This window comes from Manduca sexta, chromosome 25 (assembly GCF_014839805.1).
Source record: "Manduca sexta isolate Smith_Timp_Sample1 chromosome 25, JHU_Msex_v1.0, whole genome shotgun sequence".
NCBI lineage: Eukaryota > Metazoa > Arthropoda > Insecta > Lepidoptera > Sphingidae > Manduca > Manduca sexta.
The window spans coordinates 1528796-1555480 of record NC_051139.1 but is presented as its reverse complement, the minus strand read 5'-3'; the positions used below and the strand labels follow the sequence as shown (position 1 = coordinate 1555480).

Sequence of the window (26685 nt, the reverse complement as noted above, 5' to 3'; positions counted from 1 at the left end):
TTGGAGTCCTGGTTTAATGGTCTAAAAGTATGTTTATTGTACTGCCCATAAACCAAGATATTACGTCTAATGTAAACTTGGTGTCCTTTTTATTTCTGGTGAGATACCTACTCATATTGGCCTGCTTACTGTAATATCAGCGCAATCTACACCACCCCCCACCCTCCCATGATATTCTGTGTAATCAATCACAGATTTTACAACCCGTGCTCCAGTATAGCGATGGTTTCTCCCCAAAAACCGCTGGAGTAAATCCCTTAACTAGCAAACAAAAGCCTTATATTAGACTAAGAAGGCTTCCCATTCTTGGTGTGTAACCAACCTTAACATATCACATTCAGACGTGCTCGAGACTCGGGTTCAACAATATACAGTACACACGTTCCCGCTCCAATTAAATCAACCGCATGCTCAACATAGGTAATATTATGTCACTCGGTAAACTGGATCTCAGACACTACAGTTTCAAAACAGATATAATTTGTCGACAGCGCTATGCAATATTAACCTATGCGGAAATTGCTCTTGTTTCTTATTGCTTTCTCTTAAATAGAATTCTTAAGACTTAGACCCTCTTTCTGTTAAATAATGTTATGTTAGGTTTTTAATATAACTTTGCACCCCATTTATTTTTTGTAGGAGCAGTAACTACTTTGAATTTGATGTTTAGTAACACCTATGATGCCTAGCGAGGAATATTTGTAAACCTGCAAATTTTAGTTTCCAAAAAGTGTTTGCAAATCTTAATAATAAAAACCACACTCACAAATCAACGAGTTTCAACACAAATGAATACCCATCAATTAACACAGCATCACGTGTGCCGAGCGTGATTTCTCCTAATAGATTCCCAACAGCCTTCCTAGCGCTCACTTACCAACTTACGCGCTACAGGGTTTTGCACTCAGAAAGAATGATTAATACCCCCGAAACGGTCCGAAATGAGAGAAATAACCCACTTTTCTGCGCCCTTGGAGGGGAAAAATGTATTTGTTTTACGCCTATCTATCATGTCACGGCGTATCTTGTTTTTATTGCCGTTTAAAAGCCATTCTGGGGCACAATACACAATATCGTTTAGAGGCGAAAAAAAATCTATACTAAGGTAATGTGATTACGAAATAAGGGAGATGAAAGCTATATATTTTATAGTTTCAAACGGTATTTATCGCTAAACATACGGTAATGTTTTTAAGGTAGATTTGAAATATTTTCCCTCTCAATGTTCCATCGACTGCCTCATTAGCATGGTTGTATTATGCGCTGGCATAAAAGCACCAATGTCAGATTGGACAAAGTGACATTGGATTTTTTCCTCAATATCAGCCCCGATTCTAGAATTTGAGCCTGATATGGTGATAGGTTCACCCCCGTCATATCATGGACTCCTAACACACATGGCGAAAAGTGCATGCCCTAGTTATACCTCTGTATAACTAGGGCAGTAATAAAAACAGACACACATCACGCTTTTCTCCTACTTAGTGGAGAAAAGCGTGATGTGTGTCTGTATTTATTGCCACCGACATGATTAAACAACTTACAACTTTAAAACTTCTCATAGATTACGTAAGTCAATACCAGTGTCATGCGAGATGCTCGCTTTGAAATGAATGTTCTATAAAGTTCGCCAAGTTGCACGTTCGCTGTCTGTGCTAACTGCTCATCTTAAAACTTGACTAAGTTCGTAAAACTAACTTAATGCACCAGTTACACCGTTTTGGAGACACAGATGCGAGTTTGTATCGCTCTGATACATACATATCACCACGCCTTATTACCTTTTTAGGCTAAGGGATTACATATGACGCATCCACATTTCGCCGGCTATGTTAGGACTTATATAAACGAGGAAAACCTATCGCTATTTACAATTCCAGTCTACTATCTCCCTATCCGCTATCGCTTTACTTTAGCGACACACACCACGAAAAATACATTTAAAATGCAACATCACGTTCAATCCTTTTCGGTTCCGCGAAACCTCGTTACATAAAATGACTTATAAACTTCCCGAAGCCATCCTCTTTACGCGCCATGGGGTAGAATTTATAATGTATAGTCTCCTGCTTCTATACGTATACCACATTTAATTTATCGGCATAAAACGTGATATGAGATAACATATAGCATACCACGATCGTAAGAGCACTTTTTTTTATACGTACACGACAAAGTGATCCCTCTGTTGATTACCCCTCGACCGTTGACACAATAGGGTACCGGACTCATTTTTGTTCTTTACTATTATCAAATATTTACATAATATAAATTATAACACAGAAGGAATTATTGAAATCCGGTAAAAAATCAACAAGTTATAAGTCTTTGAATTTCGGTGGAAGGGGTAATTAGCAAGAAACAGAAAAGAGACGAAATATCCACATGTGACGTCATCGGGAATTACGACGCGTGCAAAAGAAAGAGATGAAGCGATATCCTCACATCGCGCCCAGTTCTGCACATTACAATATTTTAAATATGAATTACTCGATCATTCTTTAACCAATATCTATGCAGTTTTCGCAGGAGTGCTTCTTTTTCGTATTATTAACCATCACATATAGAATAATGTACAAAATCCAGAATAGGCCGGTCCCCTATTATGCCGGCCTGTTGGAACCGGATAAACACAGGCTGATCCCGGACCGCGACACTTACTTGTGCCACTATAGGGGATGTTACACCTTGTGTACGGTGGTCATCCGGGCGGATATAAAATATATCTTACCAGTGGTGCGGTAGTCTTACGATCGTGGTATGCTGTATGCGAGAATCAAGTTGTGTTTGCCATTTTTTCACACCAACTTAATCAAGTGCAACTGATTAGTCAGGTCCAAAAGTTTGTTTGAAAGTAATAGAAACTATGGAGACAATTACATTCAACTTTATTTACACATGGAAAGATCAAATCCTGGATTAGCACATCCCGGAAAATTGTAAACTAGATATGACGTTTATGCGGCCGACGCCTCACGACGAACCTACAATGTATTTATTTTTTTATAGTGGCTCGCCAAAATGGCTTCACTGCACCTCTTGTTAAGCGAACTGAAGTCCAGAGAAAGTGGCGACTGGCCAAAGATACAAGCATCCCAGGACGGCACAGTCATGCCGGCCTGCATAATGGCTTCTTCACGCTCCTAAATTAATTCTAATTGCAAATCGTAATACTTTGCATTAATGCTAATAAAATAAATTCGTGTACAAAACCTAATTGCGAACTCAGTTGATAGTCATACATCATTGTAATATCACAAACATCCACCCGCCATCCAATCACAATCGACTCACCGCTTTATTTCATGGCATCAGGGTTGTCAAGTCATTGAAGATGAGAAATATTAGTTCAGCTAAATACTGATCGCTAATAGGCGTCTTATCTTAATCAGAAATTTGGTAATGTCTCATAGATGAATCTTTTCAAAACCCCTATTAAGTCTTTTAATTAAAAAAAAAAACTATATATATATATATATATATATATATATATATATATATATATATATATATATATATATTGATCGAGTATAAAATATTTAAACATGACAATTCTAAACATTCGTTACGTATTAGAAATACGTTACGAAATTTTAAATCTACCTATCTCATTTTATTCAAGAAACTAGATTTTACAAGTAGTTTAAAAAGCACCTTATTGAAATACACTTAAGTACTGTGTACTAAAACATTTAAATACACTTCAATTGAAACAACAAATATTTTACAACATGACATATATTTTTTCCAAAGTGCCAACCCTAGCTGCCGCCGACAGATCCGACACTAGACATGGCAGCGTATATTCAAAACGTTTAGTATTCAAACACAATAGTAATGAACGAGACATTTGCTCGGTACACTTGCGTATTAATATACGGTACTAAATATTAATGGCTACATGAAAACTAAAGTTCCATGGTTGATATAGCATCACGAATAATAAAACACAAGTGGTATATTGATTTTATTTAATTTACGTGCCATTGATAATGACTAACGTATTTAAGAACATCTTATTTATTCTTCTTGATGTCTTGAACAATCAAAGCTCTCATTCGGCATATTGATCTCCTTTAAATACCTTCTTATAAATTATTTATTACCTTATTAAAATAGGTATTTAAGTATCTCACACTTTCGATCTACAAATAATTCAACGGTTCATTATCAGTGTCAACTTTGCAATGCAATATCTATTTTAGATTTGGAGCTAATAGAACGCTCAATTAGCACCCTGCTACAATGTTAACAACGCAACCAAACCGTTTCGTATACATTATGCATGTGAACTAATTGGGTTAATACAATTTTACATTACCCAGATATTAATGCTCGTTGCAAATTAACATTTCGATTTATCGTTGCGTGAAAATTGGAGTCAATAAAACAAATTACCGGCAGATTTTGTTGAATTCGAAAAACTTAATATTAATCCATAAATAATCATAAAAAAGTTTTATATATGTAAAATCTTTTAAATCGTCATGAGCCTTACAATTCTAGATCGTAACTCCAGCACGTGCTCGCTCCCTAATCCCTTAACAAAGTAGTAAAGATCAGCAATGCCTGGGATTACAGGCATTTATTTCGGCCTATATAAGAGGCCCACAGCTTATCTACTTATCAGCATTTATTTCTTTCTGTGAATACTAACATTAAAAACCAATATGCACAGAGCTCCTCTCTGAGATATTAAACCACGCTTAATATCCTGTGATAAACTTGAACATGTATAAGAATAGACAGGGGAATATAAGCACCCCACTATCCACAATGACTATCAAAATCCCTCGATCGACTCTATCAAGATAAATGGCGAAGAGCGATTGATATCACTGGGGTGCTTCCCCACTTTCAAAACTACTGAATTACTTAACTATACCAACCAATAAGGAAAATATATTGCACAAACATAAACGCCGTAGATTTGTTTACAGTCGAAATATGCATTAAGTGCGCCTTTATACCATTTATATATAAAGCGTATTAAATAAATTAATAAAAAAAATTGAACACAAATCGGCACGGCTGACAGTATCCTTGGATACGTACTTTGCTCTTACATTTTGAGTGGTCAAAGATTGCCGGAATCTCCAAAATGTCTCGAATTCATTGCTGCCTAGATAATAACGGACCATAAGGTCACTAGCACTAAAAAAATGTACCTTTGGCATTAAAACATAGTTTTTCAAATCCAAAATCAAAACTACACAATTAATAATAAAACTACACAATAATTTGAAATAACGTAAATAAAACCTCACACAGACAGAAAACAAAGCGACTCCCTGATCTGCAAACGGCTGATCATCTCAGAAAACATTTCACATTGGCCTGGTAATTCCGTAACAATCCCATAAAAGATAATTTATTTAACCATCCGTCGAGCAAAAAATCGGTAATCTTCTGAAGTCAGACACAGTTAATAACAACTGCTGCCTTATATTTAAAACATTCATTAAAAAGAAAATGTACTTTAGACCTCATTATACTACGGGTAATGTACAGTTAGTGGGCGTAAGTATGGTCTCCTACAAGTGCCCAAAGGTGAAATTTTCCGAAAGGAAACCCAACACCACATATATATACTAATATGCATAAATGCGGTCTGCAAATCTTTATAAAGATAATTAGATTCTACATAAATTATACACAGAAGACAAGACGGCAGGAATCGTGTTATATGGACCCTTAGCCACTGTGTCCTACGTAAACTATTGGGCTTTTTATGCGAAGGGTGGGAACTATTGATCATCAACTTATTCTTAGTTGCTTGTAATTAAAAATCTTCGAAGCTGTTCCATCATTAAAACTTTTATCAAACCAGCAGGTCAAGACCAAACTCTGTCCTTACCTATTGTCAGGCGAGCAATCTACTCACCTGGTCATAAAAATAAAAAAACAGAAGGCTGTGCCATTTATCCCACCTGCCCCTCCCAGTTTATACAAAACAAATAGCACCATTATGAACGTATAAACATAAACAAATTATGAATTACTGGCATTCCGCGCTCAGAATTTAAACAATATCTCACGGGTCGTTGGGGAAAATGGGGCAAATTCCTCCATCGCGTCTCGTCGAATCATATTATTCCGTGTTACTCGTACGGCGGGTTTATTAGACGTTATTTATTGACATGTCTGAGACGGCACCTGCTCCAATATTCCTTATCATTTACATTTAAGCCGTGAGGGGATTTGGTGCTAACGAATAAACTCTGGGGTCAAGGTCGAATAAAAACTGAAAGGAAAGAATTTTACATTACTGGTGTAAAATTTTATCTTTAATACGACTTTGATTGCCTCAAACTTTTCAGTGATAATTTAATTATGACATCAAAGTTTTAACAATTTACAATGTCTTTTTATAGCTCATAACAATGCAGATTGAACGAAAGATGATACCATGCACTTACAAAGTTTTTAACACCCAATACATTAATTATGGTAATAGGATGTAATATTCGCGCCATTAAACGATGTGCATACCTTCTATATAAGAGAAGGCTATGTAAGATCACGGTGTTTTATGTTGTACAGAAATTTCATACCCCAATTGAAGTACATTAAAGGTTAGTGCTTACATATGAACATAAAAAAATCTACAAACTAAACCTAACATTTATACTGGCTGTGTCGCTGTATATTTTATATCTTCTTTTATTATTACATATTATGTTTCATTATATTTATTTTGATTAAATATTAAGGTTAACTACATTTTTACAAAGGCCCATTACATTATTGTCCCCCACATCAATAAAAAACATAGCACACGAAATTAAACACTTACATCACAGGCCATTTATGCCCCATCTCCCGCTAGTGTATTGCAAAACGTTGACAATAACTCACGCGGAAAATTTCATTCGGAAAATATAAAAAGCGTTTAACGTCGCTCCGCAGCGGGGCGAGTAATTTCTGTAGCGTTAAAGACATTAAAATGAATACTGAACGCTTTGCCGCGGTCCCATTAGAAATATCATCGGGACGTAAAAGTGCGCACGCTGCGAACAGTAAATCTTAAATATTACGTTACAAGTTAAAAATCGTGTAAAGTGCGCGTCGGACATGCGTATTGCTGGTCCCGTATTATGACGGCGCGAAAGCGACTGATACTTTGTCGAATTTATGTAAGTAACCGTTAATCGTTAGCCTGATAGTTATTTTTAAGCTCGATCAAAATATAAAAAAAATATATAAACGTGACGAAAATTACCTCCTTTCCGCAACAACAGCGTGAGCTTACCTATGTCTAGAGGAACATTATATCATCTACATTAACTAACAAAAAACGGTGCCAAGCCAAAACCAACCATTAGTCTAATACAAAACCGGCTTCACTCAGCACGCGTCTAAAGCCTGCAAACTATTAATCTTAGGGATGTTTCCTAAAACAATTTATAACGTAGGACACCCAGCCGCCCGCAAATTGGGACCTTAGGATTAGGTGGGTCCAAACGTTGTATAACTATCGAGTACAATCGTGTTTAACAAAGAGGTGAAATACAAAGGATGTTTGATATGACGGACACGGGATGTAAGGCTTTGGACATATGACAGGGATAGGTGTCGGACCAGTGTCGTGTGGAACGTAAACGAATCGTATATGATCGGTACACGATACATTATATACTGCTGCGTGTGTAAAGTAGATGATAACGTCGTATTTTCCTATACTGGGAACAACTGATTCTAGCGCTGAAGGTAGTGATGGTAATTATTAAAGTTATGGGACATGATGTGAAAATAGTACTTTGCCAGTAAGCATTCTCCGGGTAGGTCCGACAAGTACTAATACCTTTGCATTTACAAACCAATGATTTAAAATACAAACTAGTTTGGAAAATTACCAATAATTAAACTTATCAACAATCTATACGAACACGATAACACGTCAAACACTGCAACACCGGTGCTGTCAATGTCAGTCACTCAAACAAAATGACTGTTCTAACCACTCGGACCGCGCACCGCACATCCGTGGCCTGTGTGAAACGAGCTTAAGCCCGCAACTAGACACCCAACTAAATTCCAAGTTCCGCAAGTCATATGCGTAATTATAGTTGAGCTTCGAATAAAACTTGTGCGGAAACTGAGTTTTCATGGGGCTGTCAAACTGCGGCCGGTTCGGCAACCGCCCGGTTCATAATTCACAGTTAATGACACCGAGAAGTTTTGACTTGGCCGAGGAACGTGATAAATCTGCAGTGGTTTGAACTATAAAAGTGCCTATTTATGTTCTGTTGTTTTATATTACTTTAATTTTTATAGGTATCTTTACCGATATTGTTTTAATGCAATTATTTGGACGTTTCCTAGGAGTAAACACAGAAACCGCCAAACACATTGGATGATGATGTATAGGTAGCTTTTTACCCGATAATTTGTTTTGTAGGATATATTTGATTTTTTTTTTTATTGATGGCACTGGCATATTTCGGAACACGCTGCAGATCGCTACAGTAATTTATGGACTTTTGTAGAGGACGGAGTTTTCACGCGGGCGAAGCCGTGAGCAATGCCTAGTGGTTTAATGGATTTCAGAAATATCAAAATAGAAATAAATTATATTTTATGATAATAATCAAAACTGTTTACTAATTGTTGTGACCATTGACGTATTTTCTACCGAATAGTACATATAGGTATATCGATGGTTGTGACCGACATATCGTTTATGTATTATCTACCTAATTATCCCTTTTCGATTATTTATTTTTTAAATGCCATAAATTTACCAAATGTTTACTATATTATCATAAAAATTAAATCCTCACTGAAATAAATTGAGCCGTAGTCACGTAAACGGTGTGCGATTAAATTGACAAAGTCTACATTTTACTATGTAATTTCATTTATATTAATACCCATTTTATTCTCTTACAACTAGCATACAGATAATTAACCCGAGAGCATGACAAACACTTTTTTGAAATCTTTACATAAATTCTTGTAGTAGCGAAAACAATAGCCACAAAATCCAACAAGCGTTTATAAAAACGCCAAGGAAAACAAAATTAAATTCCTGAACAACGGTCAATAAATTTAAAAATATGCTTAATTGAAAAGAGGCTAGGAAAACCGGCCGCTGCCGGGGGCACGAACCTCCTATCCAACAATATTAAACGTCCTTAATTAATTTACGCGAATGAGATTACGTCTAACTTGGTTAAATTGGACGAAATACGCACCTAACTAATTTTGGCCGATTACATTTTTTAAACTTAAAATGCAAATTCTTTTAAACCGCACCTGTCGGCATTGTTTTTATCAGTTCAGCTTAGACTTATATACAGTCTTACTTATAAACTTGTTTTAGAGGTGGTGAAGAATTACAAAATAGCTGTCAAAAACATCACCGGTTCCTAGTTTAAACGTTATTATTAAGAGGCAAGATGACGGGTTTTGACTTAGAGCTGATCGAGTAGTGTTTTAATTAGGCATAGCTTTGCGAATTTTTTATAAGTAAGACTGATAATGTCCTGGAATAAATGTATGTGCTAGAAGAGACGTAAAGATTACAAATACGCGAGGACAAATTTTCATTGCCTTGACTTGACCGAGCCGCTAAGGAAAACGACCAGCATTATTTTTCCGGTAAGGCCTATATACCTGTGATATCAGAAAATAATGAAGGAGTTAATTTTGATTTCGGACAAAAACACATTTTTATAACGATATACTTTTAATTTCGGTCAACTCATAAAATTAAAATTATGACAAAACATCACATTCCAGCTCTTCACAACCTGACAATAAATTTTAAAACATTAATAAATTTTAAACAAACTAATACAAAGTACCGAACCATCGTAAGAAAATCTCAACAGCATCCTATATTTGTTCCTCACCTCAAAACAGATTGATAATAATTTGGCATGAATCAATGCAAAATATAGTCCCCAACCATTGCAAATACATTAAGTTACGGGAGTACGCGCGAGTAAAAGATGGTTTATTACATAAAAAGTCGACAATTTATTTGCCTTTGGCCCATTTCCAATTGCACAATTGCCCGTAGAGAATCGAGTCGCAAATTCCAACAGCATTAAAACTGATTTCCTAATATAGTCTAAATTCTTTTATATCAAATGAATTTATTTACATGTAATTATGAAGAAAGGCTTTCAGGGTCATTGTCGGCTTTCTAAATTTAGTAACGATCAATATTGAAATTGAACTATTTAACTGGCTGGAAAGTCTTCGAAACGTCGGGAGTAAATTATAATATAAATTACCACGATACAATCCTCAATTTTTTTTTATTTTAATGTTTAACATTCGCGTAAACATAACATAAACGAGCAATATGTTTAAAGTCTGTGACAAATATTATACTAAATAATGTAGAAGGTGATTTGTTTAACTCATTGTGCAACTTCAACCGAAGCTTAAAACCCCGCAAACTTTGCAAAGTATCCCTGTTTATCTTATATCTGTTTACCTCCATTGGTTAACATCGTTCAAGGTCTACTAAATCACAACAAAGCAAAAATAATCACAAATTCAAATCCAATTCCTGTCAGTTGCCATTCTTTCAGAGTTAATCAAACGAGCAATGTTCCAGACCATGACCCTGAATTAGCACTTTGTATCTATTACAAAAGAAAAACTTCAAAGGGGATAAAAGAATGAAGAAATTTTAAAAGCAAATTGGTAGTTTATTAAACTTGATTATGGTGAGCTCCAGGCGAAATGTTCGCAAAGACTTTAAGAGGGAGAAAGGGAACAGAATTCTTTTTGTCAGTACGCCATCAATGGTTTCGAAAATATCAAATTAGACGAGTCACTTTCGGAAAGGAAATTGTCCGAAGGAATTCAATGAGTTTACGAGACATTGGCTGATGTTATTTGTCAAACTTTCCCATCGTCTAATGGCATAATAGGTTTCAAACGCACCATTTTCAATTAAAAACATTAAATCCTTCACGGCGATACAAAGTGGATTCACTATTTTGCAATATACATCAAATAACGTAGGTATATATCAGTTTAAATGTTTTTATATATAAAAATATTTATTGCTTCTATTCTAATTCGTTTTGAATTAGTAACCGCTATCATCAGCTATTGTTCCTAAACAAAATAGTTTATTAAAATGGCACTGTAGAATAATAAGCTAAACACAGTACACAATACCATCGCGCTACCCAAAATAGAATCCAATATTTCCACGAACAGACAAATTTCTTAATCTAGATTTTTTTAACCCTAATAATATAAATGTAATGCAGTACAAATACGACAATTTAAAATGCAACATTATTCCCAATAAAACAACCCAAATGGATCAATCCAAACCCAAAAATTAGACAACACAAACAGGTAACAAACTCAACGTTAATGACATTATTATAGCAGTAAACGAGCATACAAATAAATTACACGCTGTGTACACAGTTGATGAGAGGCTCGCAGCGTCCCGGCCTCCCAACCTCGCAGGCCAAGCTGAGGTTTTAATTACTGAAGCGTCGTGCTCGAGAGATATAACAATACGTTAGTTATCCAGGTCAACACAGCCCCACATCGTTCAAGTGTCTAATACGGGCCCATATTTTATAGGTGGCTTTGCGTACAACGCAGCGGCCGGGTTTTTATGTACTTGATAACTTCATTTGTACGGCAGTCTTGCCTAGATATTGTTATTTTTTGGGGATCTTCTTTGGCTTAGTTCATTTATTGTGTTTTGTTGAGACGTTTCTTGTTTTTGTGTTATCTTTCCTTTCATGTGCGAGAGACGGGCATTTTATTATGACCTATAAGATAAATTGAATATTTATAAGTGCCTAGAATTGAGACAGTTTATTAAAAGGATCAGTTTTATTATCATTACAGAAATACCAAGATTCGCAATATGATTTTATCAATCTTTATAAATAAACTTAAATGGTACACATCCAAAAATAATAGATAAACGTAGCCGAAAATTGGTACGCTATTAAACCGAGGTTCTTAGGGAACAAACTCACCTATACCCAATGAACATAAGGAATTGAACTGGAGAACTTGTAACGGTGGATTTAACGCTAAAGCTTGCTGCCGCCCAGTAATACCGCGCCGTAATGGCTTATTCAAATTAAACTGTGGAAAAAGCGCGGTTCGGAAAACGATCCCAGAACCGGGGAACACCTGCGCGCAAGATACCCGCCTTTTTACATAAATATATACTTAAAGACGTACTACGTTTTACTGTGCAACCGTCCTATTGTAAACTTTACCTCGAGTGGGTCTTACTGACCTCCTTTCTAAGGAGACGACACTTTTTATTTTTAACATAAGATTCGTCTTTTTCAGGATATATTTAAAAATATACACAATAGTTTTTCACTTTCACTCATATGAGCAACGTAACTTAACTCTTGAAATAGTAAAGCTCCTTTTTCAGGTAATTTAAATGAAACCTATACCGTAAAATGTATCAGCTATAAATCGGGTAACTGATTCAATTTAAACCTGTCTGAATACAGAGATTAGATATGATTATACCTTTTTCGAGTAGTTTCGGCACAATAAATAATTTTATATGTAAATATATTTACATGAGTCGAACGTTCACCCACGAGGTGGACATATGACCTCATAAAAGTCGCAGGACGTCGCTGGATGCGGGCCGCTTCCAATAGGGCGATCTGAAAATCTTTGGAGGAGGCCCATGTTCAGCAGTGAACATCCTGCGGCTGATGATGATGATGATGACATGAGCTGTTCACCTCGTGGTAGGCGTCCTTACACTAAAACAGTACTGAATAGCATCACCGTACAACCCTCTTAGGATGTTACACTAAACACGACGCGACCGTCCGTGTCGTTTGATTGTGATTGGTCGAGAGACCGACACGTGATTCACGCGTTCGTGTCCCGACGTATCCCAATCAGACGACATGATCGTTCGTGTAGTATATGTTTTACACATTCTAGGACAGAAATTTAAATTACATAATACGTCGTACTGCTTTGCGTTCATTTCCTATCAGATGTTAAATTACGTAACGCTTAGGAATTTCAATATTCTAAGCAGAAAATAAGACTGGCACACTTACAACTTGGAAGACAAAGAAATGAAGAAACTTGGTATATGAAAACTTTGTTTTAAGCGATCTACGTTTCCACACATCACAATACGAGTGATGACGAAAACGTACGTCGACTCGTAAATTAACGTAGTTCGTTGCCAAAAGCCTAATTCGGGGTGTCCCGCGGAACACGTCGCATCCAAACTAATTACGTGGGCCGTGAAAAGAATTTTAATGACATCAAGAGTGGCATTTGTGCCGTCCTAACATTTCCATGGCGAGTGGGAGTTAATAGGGGTTTGAACTTTAGCTGGTGTTATAACTAGTACATTATTAGCACTGAATTATTATAATTAGTAATAGCTTGCAGAATCAGTGTTCCTCTGCGTTTTTCCAGGATAAAAGTACCCTTGATGTCGCACATTCAAAATTTCGATAACGTAAATGCAAAACTGCGAAATGTCCTTAAGTAAAATAGCAAACATTTAAAAAGTAAGAAACAAACTCTCCAGTGTGTTTTATCCCATTTTTCTATTTACGTCATTGTAATTCTAGAGGGGTTAATTCAGTGTATGATCTAATAAAACACTAGGTTTTACTAACCCTTTCCACATGATGTGATGGCATGAGGGGCATGTATTGTCGATGATCGTCATTTACCAGTTAACCCTTCAATGTCATCACCGCACTAAATTCTAAAATATACTAAGCCTATCTCTAGCCACCGAGACGCTCACCTTGTAAGTTAGAGGAAAATATGTACGTGTGTAGAAGACTAAACTTAACCTTACAGCCTAAAGTATTCTTTGTGAATACATTAAAGACTATGAACATTACGAGAGTAAACATTATTTACGTAAAATGTTTGTATAGTGGCAGGGTACCTTGACTCTATATTCATGAAGTACCGGATTCGATCTCTAGATAGACTTTATTTTTCTATTTTAAAAGCGGGTGAGGTGTAAATGGTCTTCTCGCTGTGACGATAAATCTATTTTGTGTATGTTCTGTAACAAGTATTGAGTTTGAGGAGTTGATATTAAAGCCGATGATCAATAGTTAAAAGTAAGCCAAATCTTTCTAGCACGAAGCTTGAAAAAATGATTCACCGAGCTTAGATGGGGGTATAAGAGCTGATGAAAAATGAGAAAATGCGGGTACGTTGTTCTTCCATGTTACAGAAAACTTTTTTTAAAAAACGATGTTAGGTACGGCAATTTGCCTACATTATTTAATTCCTTTGATAGTAAGTTTATACACGTTAATGACCAGTCATAATTTAATCTACATCTATACTTATAATAAATCTGTAGAGAGGTCAATTCTGTACATGAAATATATTTCCAAAATAACTATCAGGGGGTGATTAGGGATCGATACTGATGCCAAAAATGCAATTAGTAAAATTTTTGTCTGTCTGTCTGTCTGTATAACCGTTATAGAAACAAAAACTACTCGACGGATTTTAACGAAACTTGGTACAATTATTTGTCATACTCCTGTGCTGGTTATAGTATACTTTTCATCACGCTACAATTAATAGAAGCAGAGCAGTGAAGGGAAATGTTGGGAAAACGGGAGTAGTTACTTCATTTTTTAAGCTTCCGTCGCGTGTGCAACCTTAATAGTTAAAGCTACATAGAAATCATGTATGACGGAAATGTTCTCCTTAAAATTATGAAAAAAATATCCCACGACAGCATATGTCTATCTTTTATGGTTGACTCACAATAACACGTGTAACTCCCGATAGCTTAGCAGTTCGAAGCTATCTCATTATATTTGTCTACTCTTACGTTTATAACACTCTCAGTCATCCCTAATTAAAAAAGTTAACATTATTAAATATTCCATAAAAAAGAATCACACCAAAGTTATACATGAAATACGCTAATAATAAGCCATCACGCGTGAATACTGAATCATGCTATATGCTTCCTTCGATTTCACCAGGATCCCACCATCAGACGCTGACCGGACAATCGGACCACCTGCATACCACCTTACATTAAAAAAAACATCCCGACAAATTGAGTACCTCCTCCATTTTTGAAGTCCGAAATCCGCGCGGGCGAAGCTGCGGGTGGAAGCTAGTAGTAAATAATCTGTTTGCCCACATTCTTAAAGCGGAGCGAACTATGGGTCTGTTTTGCACCTCTGCCTTTCGGCGCTACAGTTATGACCTTAACTTTAATGTTTATTCATAGGTGGCAATGCCAACAAGCCAAACTATGACTGATTAATGTGACAAAGGAAGTAGAATTAATTAAAACAGTTGCTCGATACATAGAACGAAGGTTAATTGGATTGTTCTGTAGGCATTCAAATCAGATCAATTTATTGATACCTGTATTGGTATTATAAAGCTGAAGAGATTGTTTCTTTAAATGCGCTAATCTCCGGAAGTACTAGTCCGATTCTAATAGTTATTTCATTAATAGGAAGGTACATAATCCCTGTGCATTACAGATTTTCTTTTTATCTCAAAAACGTAACTATATGCGGGAAAACGTTGGCAGAAGATTTAATATATTTCGTAAAACTTAGAAACTACGTTTACATTTTCTACGAACCTATACTTAGCCAAAGACTCCTTATGGACATTAAATCAATGTCAAGAAATAACAATCCATTACACAGTTTCTACCACGTTCCCGCGCATAAAGCGTGAAGAATCGTAAATACCAACACCGCCCACTCAATCTATCAAATCTAAAGATTTCCATTCAAGCATCGACCGCGAACAAAATACCTATAAACTCGTTTAACAGCCCATAATCCAGATAAATAATATCAATCCCGGGAACGGCGGCTTATCCGGGAATCAACAATCATTTACGTCTCGCTAATGCCTTCTGTCATTAAGGAGCAATTAATCAAAACGAGAAATGAAAGACGCCGAAAAAGACATTTGGAACGCGCCATAATCGCCATTATTCGCACCGATCGATAACCAACGGTTTAAAAATCGAACTGATTGTAAAACGAAATACGGTAATGAGTTCGTTTACCCTGGTACAGTGAGTATTTGTTTAGGCGTTCGCAGGAACTTAACTTTAATTTAAGTCGTAAGGGTGGTTTTGCGGTGCATTGGATACGGTCTGTGGTCGGCTTTGTAGATGTTTGTTCGACAACTGAATCTCGACTGATGGTAATGAGTTCCCATACCGCGTCGACTTTTTTAATGTGTTCTTAGAGTGTTGCCACCTTGATCTAATCCCAGCGTATATGGCCTGTTGAAGGGGAGGTCTTGAGTCCGATTTTCGGTTGAGCAATATTTGGGTGTGCTCTTTGTCCAGGACTACATCCCCCTTTGAGTTGTTAGTAGGTACTTAGTATAATTTGTGAAATAGAAAATATTTAAAATTTATATGACAAAGTAATTTTATTTTGTGCCATAGCTATTACTTTTCCAAACTTTAATAGACCTGCTGATGAAAATGTATCAAATTGCGACAAAGTTTTCGTAAGCCCCAGTATGAACTGAAAATTATGTACACTTAAACTAGAGAAAAATAGAAACAAAACAGAAAAAAACTTATAATTATAAACTAAACATTTAAACAGTGCATCTGAAATTATTATTATTTACAATTAATTAATTAAATAACTGCCATTGATTATCAAAGAAAAAAATAATTTAAATAGTTGCATTATTAATGTTTTCATCGGATTTTACAACTGGAATGAGTAAAATAGGTATTGTTAAAAAGTGGATGCAAATTTATATACAATTAATTTTTTACTTTTTTGAATAAATGCAAATTGCATTATAAACAATACACAAATAAATTTTGCTACTTACAGCAAGCAAACAAATAAATTAACATTTCATGTTTAAAAGCATAAGTTACAATATCACAAGGCTTTGTAACAATATAGTGATCTCAAAGCAACAGTAATTATGATAATATACTAAATACATAATCAATCTTACTTCATATCCCCAAACAAACACTAACACATGTGTTAAAATTTATTAAGTAAAAAGAAGCCACCGCAACAACACATGCAAACCAAAAAATGGATCACACTAACATTCATATATCCAATATATTACATACACAAGTAATGACTTTAAAAAATACTACAGATCGCTCACAACTTAGATAAAACTTATTTCTACAATACTGGCTTACATGCAAAATTATTATGTATTCCACCTCCTTGGGATATAAATTTGAAAAAAATGTTTGTTTAAATTCTGTTGCTATGGTTACGGTTTTTTTTAATTATATTAGCTATGTTAATTCATGGAAGTATGGGTATCCCACTTTTTTGTATTCTAGATGGCCAATACTTTATCACTGAAAATACAATGGGAGAATGTAAGGAAAGTAACGCTTTAGAGTAAAAACTTTCATACATAATTTATAGCAAAGCCATACAATACAAATCGCCACTAGTGTTTCTGTGTCGCTACTCCACAATTAGAATTTTAAAGGATTTTACAAAAATATTTTTTTTATCATAGATATATGCATTATTTTTATGCATTATATATGAAACCTAAATGCTCATTTAATATTGGTATGGCTTTTGCAAAATAGGTTTGTGCGTAAACGTTTTGAAACACACGCAAGTTATTTAACGAAACTTGTTATGCAAATTATAACAAAACATGCCAGTATCATAACTCACATGATACAATATAATAATTTATACAATAAAATAAATGTGAATCCGTAGTGATATCACAAGTATACCATTAATAAAGTTTTTTTTTGCTGAAAGTAGGTAAACTTACAAAAGGGTAGAATAAGAAGAAGAAAGTCCCGTCTCACGCTCTCATCATAAATGGGTCTCCAGGTTTATATCCAACTATCATCGAGGTAACACTAAATACCACAATTTTACACCTTAAGGTGATGGATTTCACAAACAGAACGTAAGTTTTCTAATATCGATCGACTTTGATGACAAGCTACTGTATAATAATGAAAGCAACAACTTACCGTAAGCAGGTGTCCCTGCACCGCCGTTGTTTTCCGCACTTTAGAGTCTCGTACCAGTAGTAATCACACAAATTAATTCACAGTGCACATTCGAAATTAATATACCGATTTTTGTTTTTATTAGCGCTAATCACAGAAACAAAACGCGAAAGTGAAAATAGACGAACAGTATAGATGGCGCTAGTGGAGTTACGAATTACTATTTGACAGTTAACTGTGATTGCCACTAGAAAAAATATAATGGTAGATATTTTCTACTGCTATCAGCGTGTCATAATATTAATACAGTCTAAGCATTAGTAATGGCCAACTAATTAAAATATTAAAATTCATTTCTACTATACTCAAAGATGCACCGCTAAAAATAAATAACATATTGTCGTTAACTATGAATAATACAGGAAAATAAAATTGTAACTGGTAGTAGGTCTCTCATATGTGAGAGTCCATTTTGTCTACTATGTCTACATATTCTACTACAATGTCTATTTTTGCCGCCAAGCCGCTGTGTTTAGTCACTGTTGTGTTACGATTAGAAAGACATTGTAGCCAGTGTAATTACTGGACAAAATAAGACTTAACATCTCATGTCTCAGGATGGTGAGCGCAGTGGAATACTAGACAATACTTTGTAATTGAACGTGTTAGATGGTGTTTCTGCTGCATATAGGCGGTCATATCGCTTACTATCAGGCAAACGGCAAGCTCGTCTTGTCATTCAAAGCAATAAAAAAACCACACAGTACAAAGACTTTTATATTCTTATATTATAATTATAAATGCTAGTTTTACAAAAGTATTTTAAAAGATTTTTCTAGGAATGTATTGTATTTCATTATGGCACCAGATTCCCATATAACATTTCTCTTTATATTTTCTCTTAGTTATGTAAAACTATTTATCAGTCTCATAAATATTTTTGTATAACTTTTAAAAATACTTTTATGTTACAATGAGCAACCCGTCGACTTATTACTACATTGAACCTTAAATGTAAAAAATACTGAGAAAATTATGCGAAATCAACTCCTGTATCAAGTAAATCCCTAATTAATACAGTGGCTTTCCGTGGAAGGACCCTCAATAGATGTCCCAAGCATAATAAATGTTTAGGCACCGATGCTTCAGGATAGTTACGCCGAACGCTGTCGAGAATCGAGTTCGCTGCCGCTAAGGGACTAATTGTGCCGAAATAACTAGGTATTCTGCAAAAGGACACGAAATAAGTATTAGAAATTTACACATTCCATCCATTATCTATAATATATAAAATATGTTGAATTTGGAGTATGTTTCATTTATGTTGTCATATGTCATACCATTTCATCAAGATTGTTAAAATTTTGGTAACATGGAAATGGATTATATTAATTTATTGTGAGAAATTGATAATTTATTTTTTTTATTGTATATATGACTTTTGCAACTGTTACTAGCTTGATAAATAAAGACAATAATCAGAAGAAATTTCAAAGTGACACTCTGATACATAAATTATAAACTGATAAGATTATTGCCTTAACAGGCATTATACAATAAAAAAAAAAAACAAAATCAAGTTGCCATATGAACAATAGGTCTCAAAAATGCTCATTACTCAAGATAACTAAAGTATGATAGCTTAATTACCTCAACTTAACATCTGGACTCTCATCTCCAACAATAAATGGGTAAATGTGAATTAAGGTTACATGGAGATTATCAATCTTGTTCATCCTTAAATCTTCCATAAGGGATTCTGCAAGACCCTGTACTGCAAACTGTGCTACACTCAATGGCATCTGGTCCTTAATATAACTCAATCCTGCTACTGATGTTAGTGCAACAATGTGTCCTCGGTTTCTGGCTTTCATTTCTGGTAAGAATTGGTCAATGAGCTGGAACATAAAGAAATAGAAATATGATTAGACCACAAAGCAGGAGTGTGCCAACCTTTAGTTCACCGGTCTGAAACATTGTAGATGGAATTATGTGCATAATAATTTTGTTGAGCACTGCACTATGATTGAATACTTTTAAAAAAAATCCTTTATGGACATAGCTGGTGTTTAATTCAATACAAAAGTAAAAAAAAATATAAAAAAACATGACTCATGCTAATCCTCAGTGTTCTATGTTTGTATAATACATTTTTGTATTTTATGTATAAAAATCATGCAACAATATATTATTCTTAATAAAAAATATTTAATAACAATAAATAATAAATAAATTTATTTATATTAAAACAGACAAATGTTACAAAATTCAGTTGGTGTACAAATGTTACAGAGTAGACACCAAATATTTTAAATAATAGTGTAATTTTTACATTTGAATTAATCACATAAAAGGTTTTTATATTAATATAAATTAAATTTATTAAAATTTCCCAATATTCATATTCATATAGTCAAAAATGTAATATCAAGGACACCAAACAAACATTGTTATCATACTTAAATTTCATATCAAACTTACCCAGAAATAAGAAGTCAATGTCAGGTCCAAAGTATCATGTATATCTTGAGGTGGCCTCGTAAGCAATGACCTTGGACTTGGAATTCCACAGCAGTAGAACAACATACTGACAAATCCAACATCCTTCTTGACTTCTACTGCTAATGTTTGAACATTTGTCTTCTTTGTTACGTCACAAATGTAACTAGCAGCTGAACCACCTCTACGTTTGATTAAATTCACAGTATCCTCATTGGTGGTGGAATTTACATCAACACAAAGCACTATAGCTCCTAAACCAGCAAGTTGTAATGCCAGTTCACGACCTACACCTCTCCCTGCACCGATTACCTGAAATCATTTATAACAGTCTATAATTATAAAATAATTTGTTCATAAGCAAAGAACCATTTCCATACGGTATTTCTACTTGCAGAAAATAGTTTTAAATGATTATTTTAAAGTTTAAAATATACTTAAATAACAATCAGTGAGAATATAATTTAAGATTTTAATGTTAATAATTTTTTGGATACTTTTTATACTATTATAATGGTATTATTCATATGATCATTAATTTCATAACTAAAATTAACTCTGAAATTTACCAAAGCTGTTTCCAATCTTAATGACTTCAAAGGTGGTGGTTTGAAAAGCTCATATGCAGCTTGGAAAACAGCATAGACAGTATTAATCATCACCCATGTGATGTCCACCATCAAGATGCATAATGAATACAACCGGAGCAACATTCTTATAGGAAACATAAAATGTAATACTATTCCAAATATGCCATCAAGCACCTTATAGTCCTGAAAAAACAAATACTATTGTAAAATATTGGTTTTTGGAAGTTTACATTAGGTTAGGTTGTTTAAACAGGCACAAAGGCCTAACGATTCGTATAATATATGTTATAAAACATACTTATTAAATAAAGATATAATCAGCGAATTGTGTGTGTAATTTGTATATTGTTTCTGTACCAAATTAAAAAAAATAAAATAAAATACAGAATTATAAATAGATTATACATTTATTACCTAAATAAATACATAAATAAATAAATACTTCACGAACCTACCTAGTCTCAGTTGCTACAAAGACTCACCATTGATTTTACTTTACGACCAATCATTTGGGAATTTTCAAAATTATTTTATAGTACCGACAATTCAAAAACACATACACTGAAAACACGCGTATCTTTGGCGTAAGTTTTGAACAAACCGAAACGGATCTAACTAATACCATTGAACCCTTGATCCTAGTTTGGTAATGATGATAAGCATTTTGATAATTGTTGATAAGACAGATTACAATGCACTGTGCAGCTAATGAACTTCGTTCATAGTGTACCACATTCTGACACTAATACTGTTATTTTTGAGTGATACAATTCTATCGAGTTTTGTTAGTTAAGCATATTTAATACGCAGGAATAATAAGTTCGTAAAAAATTCCATGTGTCCATTTAAGTATCCATTAACAAAGTTGAAACTTAACATCAGAGACAAATAAATGAAATAAACTACTTAACATTATTTGACCTTGATTGTTATTGATAGCTGTCAAGTGTCAAGTAACAAGTTGTCGCTATATTTATATTTAGTCATTGTCGCTATAGTTGGTAGAAATCAAAATAATGGTACTGGTATATATCTAATACAAATAAAAATTACTGAAATACAGGATAAAGTTCATTATTGAAAGTATGATCTTATTTAATTAAGGTGGTAGCTCAAGGTCCATTTTCATACATTTTGTTTCGGCTTTAATCTGGGTAACTAAACAAGTATTGGCAAGTAAAGAATTTAAATTCACGTCTAGTTAGTGATTAGTTCTCGCAGTTGAAGAAAAATGTAAAAATAATTAATAATCATGGATATTTCTGCCTTTAAAATTTCGTCATATTAAATTTTAAAGGCCGAAATATCCATGATTATTAATTATTTTTACGTTTTTCTTCAACTGCGAGAACTAATCACTAACTAGACGTGAATTTAAATTCTTTACTTGCCAATACTTGTTTAGTTACCCAGATTAAAGCCGAAACAAAATGTATGAAAATGGACCTTGAGCTACCACCTTAATCATTTTTCTTTATACGTCAATGTTTAAATACATAATTGTTCTAATTAAGTAATCATATTTTAGTCCGTTTAGTGAGATTTTACTTCCTACTTATTTTAGAACGATTTTTTTTTTAATTTGATCAAAGTTGACGTTGACGTTTTGACTAACAAAATATCGCTAATCGCACACAATCTAAAAAAAATATTAACAATACTGCCAATAACAACAAATTGGTTTTCGAATAATTTATTGAAATTGAATTGAGAAACATTAAAAAATAAGTAACTATCGGAAAAAAGTAATATTTTTATCAATATTTTAAAATGGCTTTTGTATATCAAGGAGACGCAGAATTAGAAACGAAGGCCCGAAAAGGTATGTAATATATATATTTCTATCTTAAGCCCATTAATATTTGTACAGTTTTACACTACACTATTATTTAAAATATTTGGTGTCTACGTAGAACTTTTGTGGCACTATTTTACATGATAAGTGAGATAGAAATCTTAGTCTTATATTATCTTAATTCTTCAATACATTCAGTTAGATACACTTTTAAATCGCAATAAAATGACCCTACTCTTATTTTCTTATGACATTGCTGGGTAGGTTAGGTAAGTATTGTAACTGCAATATTAGAGTAGCTGCCATACCTAGAGCACATATGCACACCTGTCATTATGATTGACCAATAATACACAACTATCAGCTTTTGATATGTTTTTTCCCTCCTTCAATTGCAAAATACTTAAATAATTGACATTGATGGTGTTAAAATGTAAAGCATTGGCTCCAAAAAGAGAGAAACTCTACCTTATCCCATACTATTATGGGACAGAACCATTTCATTCTAAATCACATTGCCACCAATTTGTTTAGGTATCTACAACCAGCCACCTAAATTGTTAATGTATAATCAGTAAAATACAATTTATATGCAGCTAAATACAAAAATAGATAATTTTTCAAAACTGCAAACTAATCATTCGTCAGTAATAAAGTAAACATGACCCTGACTAACTTTTTCTCAAGTTTATTAATGACACTACAAGATAAATTCATAATGTCCACAGCCTCAGAAAGAATATCAGAGAACATGCACATAGTCGCTAATGAGCCGTCACTGGCACTGTACAGACTTCAAGAGCATGTTCGGAAAGCCTTGCCACCCATGGTGGAGCGGAGGGTGGAGGTGACAAAGCTGCAGCATGAACTACAAGGACGATGCTATGATGTTGAGTATGCTTTAAGGTATGAAAGTTTTATATATAACATATATTTTTATAATAATTATTGAGTCTGGCTTCTGGGTGTAGAGTCCTTATATATAAATCTGATTTTTTTGAGTGAGCTAATCTCAGGAACTACTAAACCCATTTTTCACAAATGAAAAGCTGCATTACTCCTGAGTGGCTTGTTTTTTATCCCGGGATAATATGTACTTATTCTGGTAAACTTCTTCACATGGGCAAAGCCTTAGGCAAATATTTGATATACTTATAGCAATCAATGCATCTATGTTAATACTGTGTTATAATCAATGTTATTACTATAAATTTACTGATGGCAATAATAATGCTTTTAATTTAATATTGTTTGATCTTGTATACAACTAATGCAAGGCAATAGAATAGTCTGTATTATATTGCAAAATCAGTTAATCAGGCTTATTAAGCAAAAACCCTTCTTTTTCAGTGCAGTGAAATCAATGGATGGTGCCGCAGCAAGCTTCAAGAATATACAAGAAATGCTCAAACAGTCTATATTTTTAAAGCAACAACTTAAATATGAGGAGGCTAGGAGAAATAAAAAAGATTCAAACTCTGTGTACAAACGTCTATCTGCTCACATTGTGCTTGACTTGCCAGATCTGACTGACTTTTCCATGGTTCGGGAGACCACCAGTAGGATAGAAAACATGATGGCACATGCTCGGGGCTCTTCTGCAGAGCTGCATAGATCCCATACCACTTTGCATTAGGCCTGTATTGCTTGTTAACAGTATTTTGCATTTATAGTTCCATATTTCTAACCTTTATAATATCACATGATAACTTAGCAAATCCAGTTTGAATAGTATTATTAATATAGTATATAGAATAGTATTATAAAACATAAATAATGGAGCTATAAATCATCAAAGCAGGTTTAAGTTGCATGCAAGGACATTGACATCAATGGATCTCATTTAAATAATAATTTGGTTTTGGCACATAACTCACTCACTTGGCCAAAGGGAGTATGCATAATGTACTAGTACCTATTTGGAAAAAAAAACTGCATTAAATTGCATTAGACCAAAGTATTGTCAATTACTGTTTCTAAATTAAGTAATGAATGGCCCAATATTGACTTTTGTTCGTATAATAATAAATTTTACCGCCAATTGTTAAGATATGTGCCAATACAAAACCTCAAGCCCACCTAATTGATTAATAGAGTATTTATAAAATGTTTAATGGTTTAAAACTAATATTACTTATAAGACATATATTTTTTAGGCTGCCATAATCATTTAACACGTTGACTGCGGCCCACACATGTGTTTTTAAGTGTGCAACGCTACTGCGGTATCACACGCCAGTTGTTTTAAAAACATCTCAATAAGGGTGTGGGAGCACACGCCTCGTGTCACAATGAGTGCTACGAGAATGCGGCAAAACACACACGGTGTGTCGTACAAGTCGCACTGGCGTAGCGCTCATTTTAACACACTAGACTTATGGGGCGCTCTGGCCTTTTGGGTTCGCTATGCGAGTACGAGTCGACACACCAGGTGTTTATTGTGCCGCATAGATGCTAATTTATTGTTTTAGCGCTGCAGTCAACAAACATTCCGTACGAACTTTTTGTTCGTTAATATGTCCATCTTGCTTGCTCTCAATGGATTCTGAAGCTTCTAGTCATTTTTGCTTGGTGTTCGTGCTAAGTTACATTCATAATGTAAGTTAATTTAATTAAATTATTACTAATAAATACTAACATTTTAAAGGGAAGAGGATTTTTATTCGCTAGCAAAGTTAAGACATTGATTAGGCTGTTTTATTGCTTTGGTCACACACCACCGTGCAGGGTCAGGGCAGGAAGCGTGTACAGTCCACGAGAAAAGTATCGATGCATACATTTTACAGTTTGTGTGTATAATATTAGTATTATCGTAGCTTCGGTAATTGTCAGTGGTTACAATATTATATATGTTGCGCCACGCCGTGTCCCTGCACGCACGTGAGCATTAAAACGGCACTGGTTATTTTTTTATACTGCTGTCATCGCTACGATAGAGCTGGGGTACGCTTCCAGTGGCATTTTATTTAGCTTTTGATCATTTCAATTGGGCTATTTGTGTCCGTCCTGAGATTCCATTTAAGATTGGGGCAAAGGAGCGTGGAAGCAAATGAGGGTAGTTGCATATATGACGAGATAAACGTCGAGCAAGAACGTGACGTATGCAAAGACCCGAAATCAACATTTCACTACATTCGTAAACAAAAAACATTACCTATTTTTCTTTTGTTTGCGTAATTAAAAAGATGAGAAACAAAAAAGAAAAATAGTTTGGGAACAAATATATTAATCAGAATTAAACCTAAAGGCGCTTAATATAATGACGCATGCAACTTTCTTATGAAAACAAAGGATGTTCTTATAACAAATAGAAAGAAAGCACATATCTTCTAAATAGTAAACTATTGTCGGTTATAAAGCTATTTTAACCAAACAACAATGGAACAGCAATGCGTGACTCAACTTCTTTTGCAGTAATGTGAGAAGCTATGTTATCAAATGTTACGCAAGTGGGTTGTGATATTATTGTTGTTTGGTAAAAATATGGCTATATCCTGCACTGTAGATAAACCCATATTCAAACACTTTTTTACATAGGCACGAAACTAACATGTACATTATAATAGCTAAAATACTATTCCGTATTTCGTAGAATTAAAAAACGGAAATTATAAAATAACTCAAAATATGCAGTGAATTATAGAAAATAGAACACGCTGACATTTCTTATAATCTGCTTCCAAGCAGCAGTAAGCAACCGCCTATTAATTTTCTAATAATTGCCGGAAATTACCTATGTGAAGATTTAATTTCTCAGAAAAAAAATCGCAGCCCATTGCCACATAAAATATAGGATTGCTTCTTTTTTTAGACAGGCATGGCAGAGTAAGTTCGTCTCGTCACTTATT

The 26685-nt window shown here is 34.3% G+C and overlaps 3 protein-coding genes across 4 annotated transcripts in view; 1 reads left to right on the top strand and 2 right to left on the bottom strand.

The window, feature by feature from the left end:
- Positions 1–18175, bottom strand: part of LOC115446582 — a 182145-nt gene extending 163970 nt beyond the window's left edge. Inside the window, exon 1 of the mRNA XM_037442955.1 lies at positions 17975–18175. The gene's annotated coding sequence lies outside the window, so the exon portion shown is untranslated. The remainder of the gene's footprint in view (positions 1–17974) is intronic.
- Positions 18176–18714: 539 nt separating this feature from the next.
- LOC115452143 (epidermal retinol dehydrogenase 2) lies at positions 18715–21981 on the bottom strand. 2 transcript variants are annotated; one of them, XM_030180602.2, is made up of 5 exons: positions 21525–21981; positions 21022–21225; positions 20435–20764; positions 19604–19851; positions 18715–19179 (listed from the first exon to the last, which is right to left on the bottom strand). In XM_030180602.2, exons 1-5 carry the CDS (start codon positions 21549–21551, stop codon positions 18987–18989), a joined length of 1002 nt encoding a protein of 333 aa, XP_030036462.1. In that variant the 5' UTR covers positions 21552–21981; the 3' UTR covers positions 18715–18986. The 2 variants fall into 2 exon arrangements, with proteins under 2 accessions (XP_030036462.1, XP_030036463.1); XM_030180603.2 differs by having other exon boundaries at positions 21498–21965.
- A 536-nt stretch (positions 21982–22517) lies between these two features.
- LOC115452144 (BLOC-1-related complex subunit 8 homolog) lies at positions 22518–25488 on the top strand. Its single transcript, XM_037442827.1, has 3 exons — positions 22518–22864; positions 23566–23743; positions 24188–25488. Exons 1-3 carry the CDS (start codon positions 22813–22815, stop codon positions 24471–24473), a joined length of 516 nt encoding a protein of 171 aa, XP_037298724.1. The 5' UTR covers positions 22518–22812; the 3' UTR covers positions 24474–25488.
- Positions 25489–26685: the final 1197 nt, after the last annotated feature.